This window comes from Orycteropus afer, unplaced genomic scaffold, assembly GCF_000298275.1.
Source record: "Orycteropus afer afer isolate SDZICR_OR568_19922 unplaced genomic scaffold, OryAfe1.0 scaffold01240, whole genome shotgun sequence".
NCBI classification, from domain to species: Eukaryota; Metazoa; Chordata; class Mammalia; order Tubulidentata; family Orycteropodidae; genus Orycteropus; species Orycteropus afer.
Window position 1 is genome coordinate 41475 of NW_006922827.1, and position 13490 is coordinate 54964.

The 13490-nt window shown below is 37.5% G+C and overlaps 1 protein-coding gene across 1 annotated transcript in view; it reads left to right on the forward strand.

The window, feature by feature from the left end:
• LOC103213058 (lysine-specific demethylase 5D-like) overlaps nt 1–13490 on the forward strand; it is a 104824-nt gene that overhangs the window by 28769 nt on the left and 62565 nt on the right. Inside the window, exons 6-10 of the mRNA XM_007958955.1 lie at nt 3244–3367; nt 3487–3644; nt 8802–8960; nt 9345–9464; nt 9580–9738. Of these exons, the coding sequence (XP_007957146.1) occupies nt 3244–3367; nt 3487–3644; nt 8802–8960; nt 9345–9464; nt 9580–9738 (720 nt within the window). The remainder of the gene's footprint in view (nt 1–3243; nt 3368–3486; nt 3645–8801; nt 8961–9344; nt 9465–9579; nt 9739–13490) is intronic.

Below are 13490 nucleotides of genomic sequence, written 5' to 3' on the forward strand. Positions count from 1 at the left end.
TCTTAACTTCTTCACCATTTAGAAGTTCTGTAACTGCACAGTCTTTTCCCTCTTCTAGTTTGTAGTTGTCCTCGCTTGCCAGTTGGTGTCTCTTCTTTCCTGTTTACAATCTTGTAAGCTCATTTTACTTTGGATATGTCCATAGCTGGGGTTTCTGGGTTATCTTGTGTAATAATGTTCTATTGTTATTTGCTATTTTTGGTTCTCTGTTCACAAGGACTCCCTTTACCATGTCTTGCAAGATTGGTCTGATTTTAACAAATTCCCTTAGTTTCTGCTTACCTGGAAATCTCCTAGTTTCACCATCATATTTGAGGGACGGTTTTGCCGGGTGTATAATTCTTGATTGAAAATTTTTCTCTTTCAGGTTTTTATATGTACCATCCCATTGCCTACTCACTTGCATGGCTTCTGCTGAGAAATCAGAGCTTATTCTTACTGGCTGTCCTTTGTAGATAGCTTTTTGTTTTTTCCTGTGCTACTTTCAGAATTCTGTCTTTGTTTTTGATGAGTTTGATGATGATATGTCTTGATGATTTTCTTTTGGGGTCTGTCCTGTTTGGGGTTCATTGGACTTCCTGAACAGATATGTCCTCATCTTTCGTCATTTCAGGAAAGTTCTCCTCCAGCCAATCTTGGTCAATTTTCTCAGTGATTTTGTGTTTCTCTTCCTGTTCTGGAATTCCAGTGACTTGTAAGTTATTCCTTTTGATGGTATCCCACATGAACCTTAGGCTTTCTTCATTTTGTTTTGATTTTTTTTCTGATTGATCCTTTTCCAAAGAAGTATTCAGGTATTTGTCTTCAATCTCATTAATTCTGTTTTCCATTGCCTCAATTCTACTCCTTTGCCCTTCCAATGTGGCATCTATTTCTGACAATTTAGTATTAATCTTCTGGATTTCCATCTGTAGATTTAGAATCATTTGTAATTTTTCATTTATTTAGTCATTTTGTTCTTTTATTTCTTCCAAAATTCTTCTAAGATTTTTTCTGTGTTTTCTTTGGTCTTTCTCCCAATCCTTTGAAAATACCTAAATAAAATCGTTTTGAATTCCTTATCAGAGAAGTCCAATGCTGCTGCTTCTTCAAGGGTGCATTCTGGGTCTGTATCCTGCTTCCTTGTTTCTACCACTTTATCCTGCTTCTTAGTGTGGACTGTGATAGTCTGTTTTTTTTGAGACATCGTGGTGGTGTTGTGTTTAGATCTGTGTTAACTGTTTAAGAAGAGTAGCCAATTGTGATTCAGGTTCTTTTTGGTCGTTTTCTATTGTTGAGCTGTTCATGGAGAAGGAGGTAGTGGCTCTCACTCAGTAGGTGAAGTTTCTGGAGGTGTGGGTGTAGTTGTGTCTTATGGGGACTGTTGTTGTCTCTCACTCAGTTAGACACAAATTACAATTGAATAACCATAAGAAAACTAAAAGCCCCTGGAGATAAAACACACCATGTATTCACACAGGAAAAGTAACCAAAAAAATCAAAAAGGGAAAAACAGAAGAAAAAATAAGAAAACCTGCAATATCTCTTGATAGGGCATTAAGTAAAAAAAGTAGGGAAGGAGAATAATAAATGAAGGGAGAAAAAAAGAAACATGCAAAAAGAAAAACAAGGAACAGGGTTAATCACAAGAAAAAAAGGGGAAAAGAGAAAAACAAAACCGTTAAGTTAAAAAAAAAAAAAATTCAACTAGCCACAGGGAATAGAAAAAATGCTGAAAACTAGGAGCTGGTAGGGGAAGATTAAGAATAATAATAAAAAGGAAAAAAGTATTAATAATATTAGTTGTTTTTAAACAGACAAAACCAAGCAAGCTAATCACCAGAATAAAGAAAATAAAAAAGATAAAAATGTCCTCCTTATGGAGGACTGGACAGGGCACCCAGGCTCTGTTTGAGCACACAGACTGTGATGGAGTACCTGCAGACCTAGAAGATAGGTGGAAGTGGGGGATGGCCACAACTCCTTCACCAAGTGGGTGTGGCGTATAAGACTAACAAGAGGAATGTTGTATCTTTTCAGTCTTGTAGGTCCCGTGTGCCCTTGGGGTTGCTGGAAAGCAGAATGTGTTCCTAAGCCCCAGGAATCTGTGAGAATGCTGTCTCTTTAAATATCTAAAATAGTCAAGCCGCTTTTTAAACCTTCAAAATGGCGGCGCCCTCCGGACCTGCAAAAGTACACAGTTCAGCCCACCTTTCTCTTCACCTTCTGCATTTGTTCCCCAGCCACCATGCACAGTCCTCCATGCAGTCCCTAGATAGCAGCATGATTTTTAGGTTAATTCTTAGTTCCTACCACCACTCAGGAATCTCCAAGCTGTCTGTGCTATCAGGATCGCTCAGGATTGCTCCCAGACCACAGCTCTTTATATGTCCTTTTTTGTGTTTTCACGCAAATTCTTCTGCTAGTTGGGGTTTAGTCCACGTCTATATCCTTCCCCTCGAGGCTCAGGGGTCCATGATTATCTTCTGTGTCTGTGTAATTGGTTTCCCTTTTCTTTGTCTGTGTAGTCTTTCTGCCTAATCTGCCATCTTTCCAGAAATCTCTGTAATTGTGTCTTATTGGGACTGTTGTTGTCTCCCACTCAGTTACACACAAATTACAATTAAATACATTGCAGAGGGAGGAAGAATCAAATTTCTGATGATCTGAATTCAGGTGGAATTTTTTGCCATCTTCAAGACAATTTCAGAAAAGGCATTATTTATATTTATTGAATTCTTTCTTATAGTATCTATATGTAATGATACTTAATTGTGACCTTGCAGATATAAGAGTTACTTTATCATTTTCTTTTTAACATTTAAAAAAAAACGGAGAAAAGAATTAGAACTCAGATTTCTCTGTTTGCTTCTCCTGCATGGCCATACTTTTCCCCCAGGTAAAAAAAATAGGTACAGGATATTGCATGTAGTATTAATCTGTGTGACTCCTTTTGCTTTTATACGATCTATTATGTTTTACAAATGTGAATGAATGCCTGGATCTTGCTTAGGAACTCTGGTAACATAGTGCCTAAAACATTTGACTGCTAACCAGAAGGCTGATGGTTCAAACCCACCAGCCACTCCACTGAAGGAGGGTTGGGCAATCTACTTCCATAGTGATACTTCCTTGGAAACCCAAGGAGGGTTCACTATGAGTCAGATTTGACTCCATGGCAGTAAGTTTGGTTTTGGATCTTGCTTAAGGTATTATGTTTGTATATTTAAAACTCATTTACTTGTTTGGACTTTCTTTCAATAGCCAGAGCCCACAGAGGAGGACATTGAGAAGAATCCAGAGCTGAAGAAGCTGCAGATCTATGGAGCAGGCCCCAAGATGATGGGCCTGGGCCTCATGGTCAAAGACAAGACTCTGCGGAAAAAAGGTGAAGACTGATAGTTGAGAGTCAATGTGGGAATTGAAGTACTGATATAGAGAGAGATAGATTGTTACTCCTGATGCAGGATAGATATAAGATTTTTTTGATCAATTCCATAGATAAAGAAAGACTCACATGTCCCCCCACTGTTGTGGTGAAGGAGAAGTCAAATGGGGATGGAAAAGTGACACCAACATTGTGTAAGAAGGAATTTAGTTGCAACCCAGAGATCTGCACCAGGATGACTATGCGGCTGAGGAATAATAACAGCAGTGCCCAATTGGTAAGGGCTCTTCGTGATGTTGTAAAAGTCTGTTTATGCACAATCAGGACTAGAAGAAACCTAAAATTACTTTATTCTAATTGACTTTCTCTCTCCTGCCTTCAAATTACTCATTTGAGTTCTTTATGTATGAAGAGACTAGTGATCAGGAAGGGGAAGAAATCTATTCAAGGTATTAAGTCTGGAGCAAAACTCTTCTAACTTTTAGACCAGAACTTTCTTTCCCTATTACATTGTCTAATTTCAACTTCAACAATAATCATTGCCCCCAAAATTTGTGGCTGTACATGTAAAAGAGAATATAACCAAATACAAAATATAAGAACTATTTGTTTCTGGAAAATTTATCAGGATTCTTAAAAAACATCACATTTTTTATAGAAGTGCTCCTTTTTCTTTATGTATATTCATTATTTTTTCCCATATTTCCTACTTCTTAGCAAAGAGGTGTTTACAGTCTCTTAAATAACCTATCCTGGAGTTTGTTTTATCGATAAATTTCCTTTCTTTATTGTCTTCCTTCTTCTCCAGAGACAAGTTTTGCATTGTGTTTTTACTTTCAGATAAGTAGGATCAGAGAGTATATAACTTTGGTATTGATTCTTCTGCTCATTGTTACATTTGAGAGATTTGTTGTATGAGTTCTCATTTTTGCATTGTGTTTTATTAAGTGACTGTACTATAGTTTATTTCACCATATATGGATTTTGTGATGGTTTACAGTTTTTGGCTACTGGGAAAAATGCTATAGTGAACATTAAAGTAATATGCCCCTAGGGAACATATTTTGGTATTTTGTTGTGTACAGGATTGTAATCTCTGACTGAGAGTACATGTTTTTAATATTAGAATATAGTTAAAGTGTTATTAAAAGCGGAACTTGTTTACGTACAGATTAGTTAATACATGACAGTTACTATAACTCCACATTCATACTAACATTTACAATTTGCAGTGTTTGTTTTCATTTTGCACATTCTGGAAGGTGTATAGTTTTTTGTTGTACTTATAATTTACATTTCTCTGATTTTTGATAAGAAGTGGTCATGGCACCGTAGTGAAGGCATTAGGCTACTAATGTGAAGGTCGGAGATTTGAACCCACAAGCTGTTTGTAGGAGACATTTGAGGCAGTTTGCCTCCATATAGATCAAAGCTTTGGAAACTCTATGGGGCTTATCTTCTTCATCCTATAGGATCATTATCATTGTTAATTCAGCCCTGTTGTTGTTGGGTGCCATTGAGTCGGTTCCAGTTCATAGCAATCTCTGTGGGACAGTTCTACTCTGTGGTGGCTGTAGATTGGAATTGACTTCAGGACCCAAAACCACCACCACAATTGATTGCTCAGTTTATTCTGATGAGTTGATTCCAACTCCCAGAGACCCCCGTGGGTTTCGAAGGCTGTAAATCTTTACCCTGGTAGATTGCCTCATCTTGCTCCCATGGAGTAGCTAGTTGGTGAGTTTAAACCTACCACCCTTCTGGTTAGTAGCCAGATGCCTTAACTTCTATGCCACCAGAGCTTATGCATGTGCCTAGTCTGAGTTTTTCATGTGGGTATGATCATACAATATGTGTCCTATTATGCTGATTTAGTCCGCTCAAAAGAATGTTTCCTTGGTTTAGCCAAGTCATAGCATGGACCAGAGCTTCATGTCTGTTGATGGCTATGGAGTCAAATGTTCCATTCCATATAATTTGTTAATACAGCCCTGTTGTTGTTGGGTGCCATTGAGTCAGTTCCAACTCATAGTGACCCTGTGTATTACAGAATAAAACACTTCCTGGTGCTGTGCCAACCTCACAATCTTTGCTATACCTGAGCCCATTGTAGCCACTGTGTCAATCCATCTTGTTGAGGGCTTTCCCCTCTTTCATTTACCCTCCACATTACCAAGCATGATATCCATCTCCAGGGAATGGTTGTTGGTATGTGCCGTCGAGTAGTCTCTGACTCATAGCAACCCCTCCTTGGGTTTCTAAGGTAGTATCATTATGGAAGTAGATTGCCCAACCTTCCTTCCGTGGAGTGGCTGGTGGGTTTGAACTGCCAGCCTTCTGGTTAGCAGTCATGTGCCTTAAGCACTACACCATGAGGTGATTTAAAGTACAGGAGGATGTTCATCGATTATGTACTATACTATTTTATATAACAGATTTGAATGCTGTGTCTGGCAAAACTTCTCAGGTCATGAAACAAAGCGACACAAAAGGATTAGTGGTTTTTTAAAAGGAATGGGCCAGGCAGATGCTCCACATATTCTATGAGAGTGATCCCTGATGCCTTTGTTCTGCTTTATGTATAGGTTTATACATGATTACATCACTGTTCTTGGAATCCATACAATCAGCTTATTCTCTACAAAGTTAAAGTTTTACACTTGTACGTGGTCATGTATAACAGGTGGTCATTAAAACAGTCACAGAAGCTTCTGTCACAAAAGCTTTGTCAGGAAGAAGGAATGTAAAACAATAAATGTTTACTAGGGCATAGTGACCCAAAGTATGAAACGTCCCAGGAAGAGAAAAACATGGACTAATGGAATAACATGTACTTTTAATACTTGATGTTTTGCCAAGTAAGCATTTAACTGTGTAAGAGAAGAAGCATTTAACTGTGTAAGTAACAGAAGGTCTTGCCTTCTCTTGTTGCTGTGGGAGAGGCCTTGTCTTCTCTTGTCACTGTTGGACATGTGCCTTGCACTCATGTCTTTTGATGATTTCTCTCTTGGTCTCCAACACTTGAACATCCTGATTTTCTTTTGAGAAGGGAGTTGTCTTGCAGCCAATCCCATACAGATAACTGAGGATGACTGACTAAGAATCTATGTTGTTAGCCTTGCCTTAATGTTTCTGTTGTCATGACTGATTACTCGAGTAACTTTAATTTATTGTGTAAACTGAAGATCCTTTGAGAATAAGAAAAGGTATCTTTGTACTTTATTCTAGAATGAAACTCAAAAGCTCACTGCCATTGAGTCATTTTTGACTCATAGCAACCCCACATTGGGTTTCCAAGGCTGTAGATCTTTGCAGAAGTAGATTGTGCAGTTTTCCTTTTGAGGAGCAGGTGGTGGGTTTGAACTACTGACCTTCCAGTTAGCAGTCAAGTGCCTTATCGATTATGCCACCAAAGCTCCTCTGTTCTGGGATAGGAAGAGTATACCTGGATATTTGATTTCTTAACTTGTTATGGCTTGAACTCTGTTCTGGCTATTTTTGACTATTGTTTTATCAATAATCCATACTAGTTTATAACTTTGTGATTTGTGGCTATACTGTTACACTCTGTGTAGAAAATTTGCTTTGTTGCTCCCAAAACACCTTGGTATTAGGTGCCATTAAATTGGTTCTGACTCATAATGAACTCTTACACAGCAGAACGAAACACTGCCAGGTCCTGCATCATCCTTAATCCTTGCAATCCTTGATCCAGTTGTTGAAGCCACTGTGTCAGTGTCTTCATTGGGGTCTTAACATTTTTTGCTGACTCTCTACTTTATCAAACATGATGTGCTTCTCTGGGGACTGGTCCCTTCTGAAAATTTGACCAAAGTAGGTGAAACAAAGTCTGGCCATTCTCGCTTCTGAGAAGCATTCCAGCTACACCTCTTCCAGGACAGATTTGTTTATCTTCTGGCAGTCCATTGTATTTTCAGTATTCTTCATCAACACAAAATTCAAAGACATCAGCTCTTCATTGGTCTTTTTATTCATTGTTCAGCTTTCACTTGCATATGAGGTGATTGAAAATCCCAGGGCTTGGGTCAGGTATACTTTAGCCTTCAAACTGACATCTTTGCTTTTTAACATTTTAAAGAAGTCAATAAAACATAAGTAAACATCTCTTGGATATTCTTTGCTTTCAGTCAAGATTCATCTGACGTCAGCAATGTTATCCTTTATTTCACATCATCATCTGAATCCAGCTTGCACTTCTGAAGTTCCCTGTCATTGTGCTCCTGCAACCATTTGTGAATTATCTTCAGCAGAATTTTACTTGCATGTGATATAAATGATATTGTTTAATAATGTCTACCTTCTGTTGGATAATACTGTAATGTTCACAGTTGTCTGTCTCTTCCAGAATGTGGCATAAATGAGTAGGTGCCTCCAGTGCAGGATGTGTTCATTGAAACATCTCAGTGGGTATTCTGCCAATTCCTGGAGCCTTTTGGGGCAGGGAGGATTCCTTTATTACAGCTTGGTCTTCTTCCTTCTATACTGTTGGTTCTTGATCTTATACTGCTTCCTGAAATAGTTGAACATCAACCAGTTCTTTTTCTATACAGTGACTATTCTTTCCATCTTCTTTAGATGCTCTAGACATTTTGCCCATAGAACATTTCAGCATTGTAACTCAGGCTTGAGAAATGCTGAGTATTCTTTCCTTTTGGATTTCAATTCCCAGTATTTGGACATTTCATTATAATACTTTACTTTGTTTTTCTCGACCCACTCTTTGAAGTCTTTTGTTCACCTGTTCTTTCATCACTTCTTCCATTCCCTTTAGCTACTCTTCATTCAGTAGCAAGTTTCAGAGTCTGACAGCCATTTTGGTCTTTTCTTCCTTTTTGTGTCTTTTTAATGACCTTTTTTGCTTTCTTCATTTATGGTGTTTTTGATGTCATCCCACAATTCGTCTGGTCTTCAGCCCTTGGTGTTTAATGTGTCAGAGCTATTTTTCACATGGTCTTTTAGTCAGGCAGAATATGATCAATGTCATAGTTTGGCTATCTTACACTTGTTCTAATTTTCTTCAGCTTCAACTTGTACTTGTGTATGAGCTATTGATGCAGCACCTTACTTTCTGCTTTTAAGTCAGTCCCAACTCATAGTGACCCATTATTGGGTTTCTGAGGCAGTATCTTTATGGAAGTAGATTGCCCAGTCTTCCTTCCTAGGAATAGCTGGTGGGTTTAAACCAGCAGCCTTCTGGTTAGCAGTCAGGTGCCTTAGGCACTATGCCATTAGAGTTCCTTATTATTTTGTAGTTATTTGTGTCTTTTATTATTTTCCAGTAGTAAATGAATTCATGAGTAACACATCGCACATTAATTGGTTGGTGTAGGTGCTCAAAAATGAATGGTCTAGAAAATTGTGATACAGCATCACAGAATAAACAACTTAAATTTTTACTTTGTTTTTCTGGTAGATTGATGCACATGTTTGCCGAATGTGTTCCCGAGGGGATGAAGATGATAAACTTCTTCTCTGTGATGACTGTGATGACAGTTACCATATCTTTTGCCTATTACCACCCCTTCCTGAAGTCCTGAGAGGGGTGTGGAAGTGCCCAAAGTGTGTCATGGCGGTAAGGCCTGTCTAGCATAGATGTTTTAAAATTAGTTCTTGTTATTTCAATCTACACTTGGCTTTTAGGAAAACTAGGGTAGGTGATGATTCCCGTCTTTCTCTTAATATTTCCATTGGATTTTATTGCTCTAGATTAGGTTTGGAATGATAGAGACTTAAGAAACTTAGGGTGGCAGGGCCATGATCCAGAAATTGTGATCCATAGGAACAAAGACAAGGAAATACATTTACTAGATAGTAAAAATGTTCTGTGTGGATACATATGAAACGTAGGGGTACAGTATAGGATATTGACTGTAACCTGAAGAAACTTTATTCTTCCCATTCCTGCCTTGGATCTCCATTCATTCATGTGTCTTTCTTGGTTAAATTTCTATTTCAGGAGTGTAAGCGGCCCCCTGAAGCCTTTGGTTTTGAGCAGGCTACCCAAGAGTACACTTTGCAGAGCTTTGGTGAGATGGCTGACGCCTTCAAGGCTGACTACTTCAACATGCCTGTGCATGTATGTAGCCAAGGACTGGGGCTATGGAGATCAGATTCTGATGGTCATAGTCCTCCTAGGTACGTGAGGGTAAACCATGGTGAGCAGTGATCATCTTTTATACCTGTTTTCTCAGATGGTGCCTACAGAACTAGTGGAAAAGGAATTCTGGAGGCTGGTGAACAGCATTGAAGAGGATGTTACAGTTGAGTATGGGGCAGACATTCATTCCAAAGAATTTGGCAGTGGCTTTCCTGTCAGCAGTAGCAAAAGGAATCTATCCTCTGAGGAACAGGTACTATTATGGTTAATTCATTTTAATAATCTGACTGGAGAAGGTCATTTTAGTATGAGAAAAGACAGCCCTATCCTCCTGGTACTCACTTACAGTGTTGTTTCTACGTATTAGGGATAAAGGTGAGATTTGATGTCATTGGATGATCTGTCAGTGACCCTGAATTTTTTTTTTCACTTACTCTTACTTCTAAGTTATGTGCTACACCTTACATTCATACTTTTTTTTATACAGAATTTTGGATAGTCACTGTTATACTTTTTCCTCCCTGTGTTTCTGAAGATGATAGACACAACAACCACTATGATGCCTTGTTATCATTTAGAAGCCAGAGTTGTGGTTCATCTTTCCATAAATGTAAACACTAGCATTTTATCACTTTTAAGTGGTTGCATTGTGAAGAAACTCAAGTGCTAATAAACAGAGTTTATTCATACAGCTTGAAAGAATAAAAGAGACTCAGAACTCTCATTAAGTTTAGCAGTTTGTATATTTGATGTAGGACTGATAGAATAATACAGAAGCTACAGATTTCATCTTTTTAACACAAGGTAACTTCTTATATCAGTCAAAGTGACTCATATAAACGAACCAAAACTCACTGCTGTTAATTCTGTTCTGGCTTAATAGCAACTCTGTAGGAGTAAGCCACAAATCTTTATGGAATCAGGCTACCACATATTTTCCTATGGAGCAGTTGATGGATTTGAACTTCAGAATTCTTGCTTAGCCACCAAGCATGTTAGATTTCTTGAGTTCTGACTAATTCCATTAGAAATATGTTCTAGTTAGAAGGCCAGACTATTGGGGAAAGGAATAATCTTATTTGTGGAGAGGATGTAGTCTTCAAATACTATTATATATGAGGAATTACTCTTATTATAAGTGTTTTATTCTGTTGACCAGAGCAATAGAATTAGTTTTTGGCCTTTACAACATTGGCCTGTATTTACTGCTTTGATTTGATCTAGTTAGCAGGAATAGTTAATTGAGAAAGTGGAAACCTGTGTAACTGCAGTTTTCAGGAAGGCTCACCTGGTTTAAGTATAGATTATTTTGTGCATACAGAAACATACATAGATGCACACATTATATGTGCACATATCTATATATGTGTGTGTATGTATATATACACTTAGAGTAAAAGCTTGAGTCTTTTACAGATTATTATTTAAATATTATTAAAAATATATAAATATACATATATATTTTTAGGGTAAAACATTGGCCATTTTTAACATTTTTTAAAGTATAATTCATTGATACTAGTCACCATGTTACTTAACCATCATCATTGTACATAAAAATACGGTATACCTTAAGCAATAACTGTACCCTTTCCCCTCTTCAGCCCCAGATAACTAGTAAACTTCTTCCTCTATACATTTGCTTATTCCAAATTACATACACAAATGGGATTGTGTAGTATGCATCTTTTTTGGTCTGATTCATTTCTGTAAGCATAATGTTTTCATTGTGTATCCATGTCATATGTGTCAGAACTTTATTTCTTTTTATAGCTGAATAGTTTTCCATTGTATGTATATTCCACATTTTGTTTTTACATTCTTCTGTTAATAGACTTTTGAGTTGATTCCACTTACTAGCCATTGTGAGAACTGCTGCGGTGAACATTGTTGTACACATACCTTTTTGAGTCCCTGTTTTCAGGTCTCTTGGGTACATATCTAGGATTGGTTTTGCTGGGTCATATGGTAATTCTGTGTTTAACTTTCTGAGGAACCACAGAACTGTTTTCTACATAAGTAATACTATTTTGCATTCCCACCAGCTGTGTGTGAAGGTTTATGTTTGTTCATATCTACACCAGTGTAGTAGTTTCTTTTTTGTATTAATATTATCTTTCTGGCATTAATTAATATCAAACATAAGTAAAATTTTGCTGAAGATAATTCAGAAATAGTAGTAGTAGTATATCAACAGGGAGTGGCCAAAAAATTCTTGCTTAGCTTTGGAAGAACACGTGGAACAAGGATATATCATGGTCAGTATCGGATATTGCCCAAAAGCAGAAAACACTGGAATTGTGTTTACTCATGTCTTATTGACTCTGCAAAGGCATGCACCTGTGTGGATAATAACAAATTATGGGTAACCTAGTGGGATTTCCAAGAATGTTAATTGTTTTCATGTAGACACAATTAATAGACCAAAGGACAGTTTAAACAGAACAAAAGTATTCTGTGTTGTTCAAAATCAGGGAAGCTGTGCATGAGGCTTGTGTCTTTTACAGCATACTTACTGAATCTGTATATTGAGCCAAGAAGATGGACTAAAGGAAGAAGAACGTACATGAGGTTGAAGGAAGACTCATTAACAACATGCAATATGCAGGGGACACAGTCTTGCTTGCTGAAACCAAGAGGACTTAAACCACTTACAGATGAAGATAATTCAGTGTGGATTACACCTTAACAAAATATGAACAAAAGTCCTCACAGCTAGACTAGTAAGCAATATCAAGATAAACAGAAAACATTGAAGACATCAAGAATTTAATTTTACTTAGACACAGTTAAGCAGCAGTCAAGAAATAATATAATGTATTGCATTGTAGTATACTGAAGCAAAAGATCTCTTTAAAGTGTTAAAAAAAAAAAGCAGCTAAGGTGTGTCTTCAAGGCATAATATTTTCAACTGCCTCAAATACATTCAGAAGCTAGAAATTAAAGAAGAACAGAGAGAAAACCTTTGAATTATGGTATTGGCAAAGAATATTAAATAATCCATGGGATGCTAGAATAAGAAATTTGTCTTGAAAGAACTACAACCAGAGTACCCCTGTATAATAAGACTTGTCATGTATTTTGGACAATTGTTTTGTTTCTCTAGAGCTGGTCTAACAGAAAATACCACAAATAGATGACTTGAACAAATGGATTTATTCTCTTACAGTTAAGGAGGCTAGAAGTCCAAGGTCAAAGTGCCAGCTCTAGGAACTGGATGAAAGCCACTCAGCCTTGGGTTTAAGCACTGCCTCTTGCTTCTAGCCCAGTGGAGTTGGAGCCTTATCTTAGCTTTGGCAGCTGCTGGCTGCTAAGGCTGACAGACCCAAGGTCAGCAAATAAAATGGCAATCTTAAGAGACTGATCAACAGACAACATGGCGTGCTGCTGAATGAAGACTCAGCTACATGTGGGATCCAGATGTGCCAAAAATCTCTGAGGCCTTTCTTAGCGCCTCTACTTACATACCGGAAGCATACCATATCCATAAGGTAGCCACTCTGCAGCTCCAGTAGATTAAACCATGGAGCTGATTATCATTCTCATCATTTGGAATAACTATTTCAGCTGCTCAAAATCCTACTTACCCAAGTTGACACACAACTTAACTACTGAAGACTTGGTATCAGAAGCATCTAGTCCCCAGAAGAGGGTATCAAGCGTGGTAAAGTACAGGGTCAGCAAATAAGAGGAAGACCTTCAGTGACATTACTGCAATAATGGGCTCAAACATAAAACAAATTTTGAATATGGTGTAGGACTGGACAGTGTTTTGTACTGTATTATATGTAGGATTAGAACCAACTCAACAAAAGCTAACAACAATAGTGGGTATAAAGGTATTTCATTGTCGTTTTGATTTACATTTTCGTAATGAAATTGAGCAGCCTTTAGTGGCTTGTTGGCCATTTTGTTTGTTTGTTTGTAGCAATGTATTCTAATCCATTGCACATTTTCTTTTTTTTTTTTTTCTGAGCCAGTACATTATTTTCTTTTTTTTTTTTA